Here is a 12,773-nt window from a genome sequence, read left to right on the forward strand (position 1 = left end):
TTTCAACAATTGTTTCTATTCAAATGCGGATAACAAACACTAATAATTGAGCTTAACAATGTTATTTAATTGTGTTCACATTAGATTTGGAAGATAATTTATATATTAGACACGTACTTTGGGTTAATGGGGAATTTGGTTTAGGAAATATTAGATTAAAAGGGGAAGCAAAAAAAAAAAAAAAAAAATTTGAAGAGAAAAAAGGTCAGACAGATTGAATTACATTAGATGTTTAATAGTAATTATGCTAGATAATGAAATAATTTTAATAATGATGTAATTAAGTATAGAAATTTAAAATTTTTGATTTATCATAAAATTGTAGATTTTAGTGTTTAAAAGAAAAAATTATATCTCGAAAACCTTTTAATTACAGACAGTCCAGTATCACCAATGACATCACTACTACCATTAGTATTTGTAATAGCTGTGACGGCTGCCAAACAAGGTTATGAAGACTTTTTGCGCTATAAAACCGATAATATAGTCAATTGTTCGCCAGGTGAGTAGCCAGATAAAAAAAGGAATCAAACCCAAGAAAAATGTTATCAAACTTTAAACTCTTTCAATTTCCTTTGCAGTAACCGTTATACGTAACGGTGTGGAGGAACATATACAATCGCAATATGTAGCCCCTGGAGACTTAGTGTTAGTGGAAAGAGATTGTGATGTACCCTGTGATTTGGTATTAATACGTTCCTCAGATCCTCATGGGAAATGTTTTATAACCACCGCCAATTTAGATGGTGAATCCAATTTAAAGACTTTAATGGTTCCCCGAGATCTTCCCCTTGTAGATCTGGATAAAATGCATAAATTGGGTGTTATAGAGTGTGAAAGTCCCAAGACTGATTTATATAGTTTTAATGGTAAAATTGAGTTGGCCGGTTCGGAGGGTAAAGTATTACCCTTAACAGCCGAGAATGTACTACTAAGAGGTTCGAGAGTAAAAAATACCGAATGTGTTATAGGCTGTGCTGTTTACACGGGCATGACCACTAAATTACAATTAAATTCCCGCCTAACACGCAATAAATCTGCTTCCAGTGAAGTATACATCAATCGCTTTTTAATCTTCATTTTAGTGGTACTCATAGTCATTGTCACCGTTTTATATTTCCTTAAAAGATACGATGAAATGTTTGTCATACCTCATCTGGCCTATTTGGGTCCACCGGCCGATAGTTATAGTGTTAAACAATTTCTTCAGGATTATTTATCATTTTTGATATTATTCAATTATTTGATACCCATTTCCCTGTATGTAACCATTGAAATGCATCGTGTTTTGGGCGGCCTATTTATGGAATGGGATACTCAACTATACGATGAGGCTACCGATCAACCTTGTATTGTTAATACTTCAAATTTAAATGAAGAATTGGGTCAAATCAATATATTATTTTCGGATAAAACCGGTACTTTGACCAAAAACGAAATGATATTTCAGCAGTGTTCGATAGCGGGACGGAAGTATTTGTATAAAAAGACGCGTCTGCAGGAGGAGGGTCAAACGTTTGAGGTGGACATTAATAAGTTTAATGTAAGTAGTTTAAATATTTGTAAATATTATTGGACTTATAGTCCAAATAGTTGACTATAGTCCACATAATAAACTAGAGTATAGATCAATCTATAGTCCAGATTATAGACTAAATTATAGTCCAGATTATATAATAGACCATAGTCCAGACTGTACACAAGACTATATATAGTCCAGACTACAGACAAGACTATTGTCCAGTCTAGAGGCAATAGTATAGTCCAGACTATTGACAAGACTATAGTCCAGACTACAGACAAGACTATTGTCCAGACTAGAGACAAGACTATAGTTCAGACTATAGACAGGACTATAGACAAGACTATTGACAAGACTATAGTCCAGACTATTGGCAGGACTATAGTCCAGACTATCGACAAGACTACAGTACAGACTATAGACAAGAATATAGACAAGACTATATACAAAACGATTATCCAGACTATAGACAAAACTATAGTCCAGACTATAGACAAGACTATAGTCCAGACTATAGACAAAACTATAGTCTAGACTATAGACAAAACTATAGTCTATAAGACAAATCTATAGCCCAGACTATAGACAAATCTATAGTCCAGACTATAGACAAAACTATAGTCCAGACTATAGACAAAACTATAGTCCAGACTATAGACAAAACTATAGTCCAGTCTATAGACAAGACTTAGATTATAATCAACACTATAGACAAGACTATAGTCCAGATTATAGAAAATACTTTAGCCCAGACTATAGACATAACATAAGACTACAGATTAGATTATAGTCCAAACTATAGACAAGACTATAGTCCAGATTATAGAAAATACTATAGCCCAGACTATAGACGAGACTATAGAAGAGAATATAGTCCAGAGTGTAGACAAAACCATAATGCAGACTATAGACAAGACCATAGTCCAGACTACGGACAAAACTATAGTTCAGACTATGGACAAGACTAGAGTCCAGACTATGGACTATACAATAGGCTAGTGTGTAGATAATTCTAGACTATAGACTACAGTTTAGTCTAGACTTTTTACTGAACTATTATCAACTGAAATTTATTTGAATTTTTCTTCCATTCTTTCCAGAAAGATCAGAAAAACTTCTTCCAAGCTTTAACCATTTGCCATACGGTGCAAGTGGCTGGTGATATGAACAGCAATAATGGTGATAAACAAATAAATGGCACAGAGGCTGAAGTAAAAACTCCAAATGCTGCACCTACTACAGGTGCCAGTGCACTATCGAAAATGTATTCGATATCGGACATAACCGAAGAAAGTCATAATTCTAGTCAACAAAGTGATGTCAATGCTATGGAGACATCACTATCCACAGATCCTAATGGTAGTCCTAGTGTTAAGAACTCAATACAAGTGACTTCGGATGTTAATCCTTTATTGGATGAAAAGGTCGAAAGACGTAAAAGGCCACAGATTGTTAAAAGAAGTCCTAATTTTACGCGTACAAATACAAGAGTACACCCGATGTCAATGCCTCCGCAGGGTATGGAAATGGTTAATGGTGTTGGTGTGTCAGGAGGTGATGGTGTCGAAGGGAGGCAAGTTATGTTTCCCACCTCCTTGCAAAGTATACCCACGGGTAGACCTTTGTCTATGCAATTTAAACGTTCTACCTCAGAAATGGATTTACCAGAATATGGTGGTGCTAACGGTGGAGGCGGTGCCATGGGGGGCGTGGGTGCTTTGGGTCATCGTAGATCTCAATCGTATGGAGCTCCTGGTGCTTATATTACTCAGACAGGTAATACTTGAGGATTTTTTTTTTGTTGGAAAATATTTTTATTCAATAATGTTTTTCCTCTTAGCTAATACCCCAGGAGTTGTTTATCGCACTAGCAGTACAGCATCCAGAGAATCTTATGCTGCCCCCAATTTCCAAAGACAACCCACCATACTTATTAGAGCAGAGTCAATGAGAAGGAAAAATGAAATCGAGCAAGTTGTACAGTAAGTTATTGGGTTAAATAATGAAAATCAAAATTTTTATTGAGGATCTCTGTTCTCTTCTCAGCACCTTAGATTATCAAGCTTCCAGTCCCGATGAGAAGGCCCTGGTCGAGGCCTGTGCCCATTTGGGCCTTGTCTATATAGGTGATGATGATGAGGTGTTAAAAATTCGCGTCACTCCGCCCCACATGGACTACTCGCGACCCTTCAGTGTGGGAAAGGTAAACGAAATGAATTTCGATCGCCTGCACGTCTTGGAATTCACTTCCGATCGCAAACGAATGAGTGTTATAATTAAGGATGAAAATGGTACTAAATGGATTTATACAAAAGGTGCTGAAAGTTATGTCTTTCCTTTGTGCAGCAATAACTCTAGAGATTTGGTGGCTAAAACCGATACTCATATCAGTGATTTTGCACGTTTGGGTCTTAGGACACTGGCTATAGCGAGGCGTAAGATTGGCGATGAAGAGTATAGAGAATTTTTAGCAGAGCTAAATGAAGCTAATAGTTCGTTGGAGAATCGTAAGGAGTTGAGTGAGAAGTGTTATGCGAAGATAGAGAGCAGTGAGTATTTTTAGAAAATAATAGTTGAAGAATTCTCTTACAAAAGAATCTTTAGAAAATTTCTCGTTTCTATAAAAATTTTCGGAAAATTTCTCTTTTCTTTAGAAAATTTTCGGAAAATTTCTCTTTCTTTAGAAAATTTTCGGAAAATTTCTCTTTTCTTTACAAAATTTTCGGAAAATTTCTCTTTTCTTTAGAAAATTTTCGGAAAATTTCTCTTTTCTTTAGAAAATTTTCGGAAAATTTCTCTTTTCTTTAGAAAATTTTCGGAAAATTTTCTCTTTTCTTTAGAAAATTTTCGGAAAATTTCTCTTTTCTTTAGAAAATTTTCGGAAAATTTCTCCTTTCTTTAGAAAATTTTCGGAAATTTCTCTTTTCTTTAGAAAATTTTCGGAAAATTTCTCTTTTCTTAGAAAATTTTCGGAAATTTCTCTTTTCTATAGAAAATTTTCGGAAATTTCTCTTTTCTATAGAACATTTTCGGAAATTTCTCTTTTCTATAGAACATTTCGGAAATTTCTCTTTTCTATAGAAAATTTTCGGAAATTTCTCTTTTCTATAGAACATTTTCGGAAATTTCTCTTTTCTATAGAACATTTTCGGAAAATTTCTCTTTTCTATAGAAAATTTTCGGAAAATTTCTCTTTTCTATAGAAAATTTTCGGAAAATTTCTCTTTCTATAGAAAATTTTCGGAAAATTTCTCTTTTCTATAGAAAATTTTCGGAAAATTTCTCTTTTCTATAGAAAATTTTCGGAAAATTTCTCTTTCTATAGAAATTTTTCGGAAAATTTCTCTTTTCTATAGAAAATTTTCGGAAAATTTCTCTTTTCTATAGAAATTTTTCGGAAAATTTCTCTTTTCTATAGAAAATTTTCGGAAAATTTCTCTTTTCTATAGAAATTTTCGGAAAATTTCTCTTTTCTATAGAAATTTTTCGGAAAATTTCTCTTTTCTATAGAAATTTTCGGAAAATTTCTCTTTTCTATAGAAATTTTTCGGAAAATTTCTCTTTTCTATAGAAATTTTTCGGAAAATTTCTCTTTTCTATAGAAATTTTTCGGAAAATTTCTCTTTTCTATAGAAATTTTTCGGAAAATTTCTCTTTTCTATAGAAATTTTTCGGAAAATTTCTCTTTTCTATAGAAATTTTTCGGAAAATTTCTCTTTTCTATAGAAATTTTTCGGAAAATTTCTCTTTTCTATAGAAATTTTTCGGAAAATTTCTCTTTTCTATAGAAATTTTCGGAAAATTTCTCTTTCTTTAGAAATTTTTCGGAAAATTTCTCTTTTCTTTAGAAATTTTCGGAAAATTTCTCTTTTCTTTAGAAAATTTTTCGGAAAATTTCTCTTTTCTTTAGAAAATTTTCGGAAAATTTCTCTTTTCTTTAGAAAATTTTCGGAAAATTTCTCTTTTCTTTAGAAAATTTTCGGAAAATTTCTCTTTTCTTTAGAAAATTTTCGGAAAATTTCTCTTTTCTTTAGAAAATTTTCGGAAAATTTCTCTTTTCTTTAGAAAATTTTCGGAAAATTTCTCTTTTCTTTAGAAAATTTTCGGAAAATTTCTCTTTTCTTTAGAAATTTTCGGAAAATTTCTCTTTTCTTTAGAATATTTTCGGAAAATTTCTCTTTTCTTTAGAATATTTTCGGAAATTTCTCTTTTCTTTAGAATATTTTCGGAAAATTTCTCTTTTCTTTAGAATATTTCGGAAAATTTCTCTTTTCTTTAGAAAATTTTCGGAACATTTCTCTTTTCTTTAGAAAATTTTCGGAACATTTCTCTTTTCTTTAGAAAATTTCGGAACATTTCTCTTTTCTTTAGAAAATTTTCGGAACATTTCTCTTTTCTTTAGAAAATTTTCGGAACATTTCTCTTTTCTTTAGAAAATTTTCGGAACATTTCTCTTTTCTTTAGAAATTTTCGGAACATTTCTCTTTTCTTTAGAAAATTTTCGGAACATTTCTCTTTTTCTTAGAAAATTTTCGGAACATTTCTCTTTTCTTTAGAAAATTTTCGGAACATTTCTCTTTACTTTAGAAAATTTTCGGAAAATTTTTCTTTTCTATAGAAATTTTTCTTTTCTATTGAAATTTTTCTTTCTATTGAAAATTTTTTCTTTTCTATTGAAATTTCCTCAAAAATTTGAATTAATTAAGAGAGAGTAAAAGTTATTATCTTTTTTTAACAGATTTAGATTTATTGGGAGCCACCGCTGTTGAGGATGCCTCTGCAGGACGAAGTGGCCGATACTTTAATATCCCTACAAAAAGCCGGTATTAAAATCTGGGTCTTGACTGGAGACAAAGTTGAAACTGCTCTTAACATAGCGCTCTCTTGTGGTCATATACCCCAAAATGCCTTCAAATACTTCATCATTGAATGTTCACGTAAAGAAGACATGTTGACACATTTGAACTCTCTCGATCGGGAAATAATTTTCGGCATGGGTCGTGAATGTGCTCTACTTATCGATGGTAAAAGTTTAGCTGTAGCTTTGTCTGAGACACCCAATGAATTTCGTGATGTGGCCATTAAATGTACAGCGGTATTATGTTGTCGCTTAAGTCCTTTGCAAAAAAGTGAAGTGGTATCGTTGATCAAGACAGCACCTCAGAATTATAATACTGCTGCCATAGGTGATGGTGCCAATGATGTTAGCATGATACAAGAGGCTCATGTGGGTATTGGTATAATGGGTAAAGAGGGTCGCCAGGCAGCACGTTGTGCTGATTTTGCTTTTGCCAAATTTTGTATGTTAAAAAGACTATTGCTGGTTCATGGTCATTATCATACGACACGTCTATCGTTTCTGGTTTTGTACTTTTCTATAAAAACATATTCTTTATGGGTATTATGTTCCTATTCCAATTTCATACGCTATTCTCCTCCTCGTCGGTCTATGATTCTTTGTTCTTGACTCTATATAATGTGATATATACTTCGTTGCCGATTTTCTTTATATCTCTAACGGAGAAAACCTATACGGAGGAGACGTTGATGAGGTAAGTTTCGAAAATGTTCAAAAGAAGTAAGATATATTTTAAAGTTCTGTTTTTCTTGTAGGGAACCTGAGCTATACAAGAAAAACACCAATAATAAACAATTACAGTGGCCCTATTTCCTGGCTTGGATCCTTTATGCTGTATATCATACCTTGATCTGTTTCTATTTTGCCTTCTTTGTTTTCTCTACCAATGATGTTATACTTAATGTGGGACAAACGGCTGAGTTTTCTTGCTTTGGCACTCTGCTGATCCAACTAGTGGTGATAGTGGGAAATTTGAAATTATGGCTAGAATCCAAATATCTGAGCTATTGGTATATAGTCACTATTATTGGATCAATATTGGCATTTATGATTACCACTGTTGTTTACAATGTTATAGATTTGTAAGTTTTCAAAAAATTATAAAACATTTTCCGAATTTTTTGTAAAATTTAATTTTCCGTTTTAGCCACTACGACACCGATATCTATTGGGCCTATAATAAACTTTTGAGCTCTATACCCGTTTGGCTGTTTTGTATTGTTACCACTGTGGCCTGTTTGCTGCCCGATTTTACCATCCGTATGGCCAAGAGAGGCTTAAATCTTCCCCAACGTAGATTCTTTCCGGGCAAAGAACGTTTACGTTTATTGCAATTGAGACGTAAAGTGGAATCAACCCATTTATAGGGTTTAAGAGAGAGAGAGAGAGAGAGAGAGAGGTAGAGTGTGTAATGAAAGTAAAGTCGTAAAGTATTGCTTTAAGAAAGTATTGAATTTTAACTGTTATTTAGGTTTAAGTTATTTTTTTTGTATTATTTATAGTTAAAATACGATAAGTTGTTTGTAATATGTTATTAGCTTGTAAGAGTCTATTCAGTGCCAAAAAATAGTTTTTTAAGAAAATTTTATTAATTTATTTTATACCATGACAAATCAAGTGCTGTAATAAAGATTCCATTTGAAATATTGGACCTAGCTCTGTTCCGAAAACATTTTCGGATTCAGTATAGATTTTATTCTTAAAAGACGAATATCAATTTCCCGAAATAATAGTGCAAATTGTTCAAAATAAAAAAAATCGGGAATTTTGATGAAGCAATGGACCTAGGTCTATTCTGAGTCCCGGATTCAACATGTGAATTTACTAGAAAGGTGAGTTTCCAGCCCTGATTCGGCCAGTAGTTTTCGAGATTTATGTTATGTTGTGGGTTCTTGTCTTGACTATTAAAAAACATTTACTAGCCAAGACAGGAACTTCAAATATTAGAAAATCTTGATATGTAATGAAATTTCGTGGGATATTGGGTTCCAAATTTTTGAGCTGAAATTTTTAAGAAATATTGGACCTAGCTCAATTCTGAAAACATTTCGGATTTCAGCATAGATTTTAGTCTTAACTGACAAATTTCAGTTCCCTCGGCCTTAAGATCCCAAAAAAATAGTACAAATTGTTCAATATAAAAAAATTTCAGGAATTTTGATGAAACAATGGACCTAGGTCCATCATTTTATCGCATAATTTTCTTAAATTTCCTCTACATTTATGGGTTCTTGTCTTATGTATAGTAAATAATTTGCTACCTAAGGCAAGATCAGAACCATTACAGAACAAAAACTGAAACTAGAACTGAAGAGAATTGATCTAAAACTGAAGTGGAATTGTTTCAGATATTGAACTGAATAAAATACTAAAAAATGTAGTTTATTTGTATCTTTATTTCGGATTGTTGTTATAATCTTAAGTATACATACATCTATTTGTATTGGCTTTATGCGATGTTTAATAAGCCTGGTTGTGATCCCATCATCATGATAGATGCTACCTACAGTTTCCAGTGGATCCACTGTAGAATCTGTTACATGCTCACCTTTAAGATCTAGTTTTAAAAAACCTTGACCAAGATAAAAAAACGCTTTGGATATACAAAATCAGGGCTACTCGGGGTCAGGTAACTCACCACCCATACACAGCATTGAAGTTTAGAAGAGTAAAAAAAAACGATTGTCTAGAAATGAGGCTCTTCACTTGTTTTAAAACAAATATTTATAGTCGGACATGACAGACCATATAATACCCTACACCAGTGATGACGTTACAAATTTTGATTATTTGTTTAATAATAAAGTATTTAATTTCTATTTTACCTTAAAACAGACATATTTTAAAAAGTTTTTGATAAAAAAAGAGATTTCAAAAATAGGTGGTATATGGGGGCAGGAGGTTAATATGGTCCTATCCTTATAAAGTTTAGTAGAAGGATTTTCGTCTACGTTAGTTATTTATGCGTAATATTAGTGTTTATAAAAGAATTTCAAGTCATTTCTGAAAGTATGGGGAAAAGGGTGGAATGAGGCCCGACTTTTGAAGTGATACAAAACAGTTAACGTAAATATGAGCTCAAAAGCCCTATTCGGGGAGTTAGTTAGTTAGTTAGTTAGTTAGTTAGTTAGTTAGTTAGTTAGTTAGTTAGTTAGTTAGTTAGTTAGTTAGTTAGTTAGTTAGTTAGTTAGTTAGTTAGTTAGTTAGTTAGTTAGTTAGTTAGTTAGTTAGTTAGTTAGTTAGTTAGTTAGTTAGTTAGTTAGTTAGTTAGTTAGTTAGTTAGTTAGTTAGTTAGTTAGTTGTTAGTTAGTTAGTTAGTTAGTTAGTTAGTTAGTTAGTTAGTTAGTTAGTTAGTTAGTTAGTTAGTTAGTAGTTAGTTAGTTGTTAGTAGTTAGTTAGTTAGTTAGTTAGTTGTAGTTAGTTAGTTAGTTAGTTAGTTAGTTAGTTAGTTAGTTAGTTAGTTAGTTAGTTAGTTAGTTAGTTAGTTAGTTAGTTAGTTAGTTAGTTAGTTAGTTAGTTAGTTAGTTAGTTAGTTAGTTAGTAGTTAGTAGTTAGTTAGTTAGTTAGTTAGTTAGTTAGTTAGTTAGTTAGTTAGTAGTTAGTTAGTTAGTTAGTTAGTTAGTTAGTTAGTTAGTTAGTTAGTTAGTTAGTTGTTAGTTAGTTAGTTAGTTAGTTAGTTAGTTAGTTAGTAGTTAGTTAGTTAGTTAGTTAGTTAGTTAGTTAGTTAGTTAGTTAGTTAGTTAGTTAGTTAGTTAGTTAGTTAGTATAGTTAGTTAGTTAGTTAGTTAGTTAGTTAGTTAGTTAGTTAGTTAGTTAGTTAGTTAGTTAGTAGGGTGATCGATTTTTCTACATTTTCCAAAAACCGGGTTTCGAATAGTTCGAATAGTTGAAATTTAAAAAAACCGGTTGATATTTTTCAAATTCAGAAAAAACCGGTTAACCGGTTTTTCATTATAAATAAAAATATATATTTTAGTTAGTTAGTTAGTTAGTTAGTTAGTAGTTAGTGTTAGTTAGTTAGTTAGTTAGTTGTTAGTTAGTTAGTTAGTTAGTTAGTTAGTTAGTTAGTTAGTTAGTTTAGTTAGTTCGTTAGTTAGTTAGTTAGTTAGTTAGTTAGTTTAGTTAGTTAGTTAGTTAGTTAGTAGTTAGTTAGTTAGTTAGTTAGTTAGTTAGTTAGTTTAGTTAGTTAGTTAGTTCGTTAGTTAGTTAGTTAGTTAGTTAGTTTCGTTGTTAGTTAGTTAGTTGTTAGTTAGTTAGTTCTTCGTTTAGTTAGTTCGTTAGTCGTTCGTTCGTTCGTTCGTTAGTTCGTTCGTTTTGTTCGTTTTCGTTCGTTCGTTCGTTCGTTTCGTTCGTTCGTTCGTTCGTTTTCGTTAGTTCGTTCGTTGTTCGTTCGTTCGTTCTTCGTTGTTCGTTCGTTTCGTTTTCGTTCGTTCGTTCGTTTCGTTCGTTTCGTTAGTTCGTTAGTTAGTTTTTCGTTAGGGTGATCGATTATTCGACATTTTCCAAACCGGGTTTCGAATAGTTCGAATAGTTGAATTTAAAAAAACCGGTTGATATTTTTCAAATTCAGAAAAAACCGGTTAACCGTTTTTCATTATAAATAAAAATATATTTTAGTTGTAAGTTAGTTAGTTAGTTTAGTTAGTTCGTTTAGTTAGTTTAGTTAGTAGTTAGTTCGTTAGTTCGTTCGTTAGTTCGTTCGTTCGTTCGTTCGTTTCGTTTCGTTAGTTCGTTAGTTCGTTCGTTCGTTCAGTTCGTTCGTTCGTTTCGTTCGTTCGTTCGTTCGTTCGTTCGTTCGTTTCGTTCTTCGTTCGTTCGTTCGTTAGTTCGTTCGTTCGTTCGTTCGTTTTTTTTTCGTTCGTTCGTTCGTTCGTTCGTTCGTTTCGTTCGTTGTTCGTTCGTTCGTTCGTTCGTTCTTCGTTCGTTCGTTAGTTCGTTCGTTCGTTCGTTCGTTCGTTTCGTTCGTTCGTTCGTTCGTTCTTCGTTCGTTCTTCGTTGTTCGTTCGTTGTTCGTTCGTTCGTTCGTTCTTTCGTTCGTTCGTTCGTTCGTTCGTTCGTTCGTTCGTTCGTTTCGTTCTTTCGTTCTTCGTTCGTTCGTTAGTTCGTCGTTCGTTCGTTCGTTCGTTCGTTCGTTCTTCGTTCGTTTTTCGTTCGTTCGTTCGTTCGTTCTTCGTTCGTTCGTTCGTTCGTTCGTTCTTCGTTCGTTCGTTCGTTCGTTCGTTCGTTCGTTCGTTCGTTCGTTCGTTTTCGTTCGTTCGTTTTTTCGTTCGTTCTTCGTTCTTCGTTCGTTCGTTGTTCGTGTTGTTCGTTCGTTCGTTCGTTCGTTCGTTCGTTCGTTCGTTCGTCGTTCGTTCGTTCGTTTTTCGTTCGTTCGTTTCGTTCGTTCGTTCGTTCGTTCGTTCGTTCTTCGTTCGTTCGTTCGTTCGTTCGTTCGTTCGTTCGTTCGTTTCGTTCGTTCTTCGTTTCGTTCGTTCGTTCGTTCGTTCGTTCGTTCGTTCGTTCGTTCTTCGTTCGTTCGTTCGTTCGTTCGTTCGTTCTTTCGTTCGTTCGTTCGTTCGTTTCGTTCGTTCGTTCGTTCGTTCTTCGTTTTCGTTCCGTTCGTTCGTTTCGCTCTTTCCTTTTTCCCGTCCCCTCTGTCCTTTTTTCCCACTTTTGGTTCCCGTTTTTTTCTTCTTCCTTCCCTTTTTTCCCCTCCCTCCCCCCCTTCCTTCTCCTCCCTTCGTTTTCTGTTCCTCTACCTCCCCTTTTCCCTTTTTCCCCGAATAATTAAGTTAAAAGATATTTTTTTGTTAGTTAAGTAATTTTTTTAACGAAAATTCTTTTTTGAGCAAAAATTCTTTTTAATTTAATAGTGTGTTTTTCTATAATAATGGCTAATTAATTTGCAAAGTTTAAAGATTAGTTAACAATTGGAAATTTTTATTATTTAAAACAAATTAATAAATTATACAATATTACCTACATTTAACAATACATATACACATACAATTTTGCAATAAATATTGTGGCACAACGATTTTTTTTTTTCAATATGTTAAATTAATTATTAATTTTGGAATAAATTGGAAAAATTTAGTTTGTGGGAAAAAATTTCCATTTTAAAAAAATACAACTATATAAATTTGATTGTTTTAATATACAGTGTTTAGATTTTAAGTTTATTTATTGATTGATTTTCATTAAATTAAATTTGAAAATGGAAATAAGTTTTTAACAATTACTTTTGTAAGACTATAAGTATTAAAATAGTTTTCCATTATTTAGCAAAATATTTAAATTTTCGGATAAAAAATACGTTATTTTGGATTTAGAGAATATTTCCTTCGAACATTTCATAGTTTATGATTTCAAATATTTAAGTATTAAGAATGTGAAGCTATAACTTAATATTGC

General features: G+C 32.5%; 1 protein-coding gene across 1 annotated transcript in view; it reads left to right on the top strand.

Annotated features, from left to right (window-relative positions):
* Positions 1-7,906, top strand: part of LOC119613312 (probable phospholipid-transporting ATPase IF) — a 35,302-nt gene extending 27,396 nt beyond the window's left edge. Inside the window, 10 exon segments of the mRNA XM_037969323.1 lie at positions 377-502; positions 582-1,543; positions 2,623-3,298; positions 3,363-3,504; positions 3,569-4,071; positions 6,261-6,298; positions 6,300-6,891; positions 6,894-7,074; positions 7,136-7,462; positions 7,528-7,906. Of these exon segments, the coding sequence (XP_037825251.1) occupies positions 377-502; positions 582-1,543; positions 2,623-3,298; positions 3,363-3,504; positions 3,569-4,071; positions 6,261-6,298; positions 6,300-6,891; positions 6,894-7,074; positions 7,136-7,462; positions 7,528-7,747 (3,767 nt within the window). The 3' untranslated portion in view covers positions 7,748-7,906.
* Positions 7,907-12,773: the final 4,867 nt, after the last annotated feature.

The sequence above is a fragment of the Lucilia sericata genome, unplaced genomic scaffold (genome assembly GCF_015586225.1).
Source record: "Lucilia sericata isolate MDLA Ls3-8-SP2 unplaced genomic scaffold, ASM1558622v1 Contig002058F_arrow, whole genome shotgun sequence".
Taxonomy (NCBI): Eukaryota; Metazoa; Arthropoda; class Insecta; order Diptera; family Calliphoridae; genus Lucilia; species Lucilia sericata.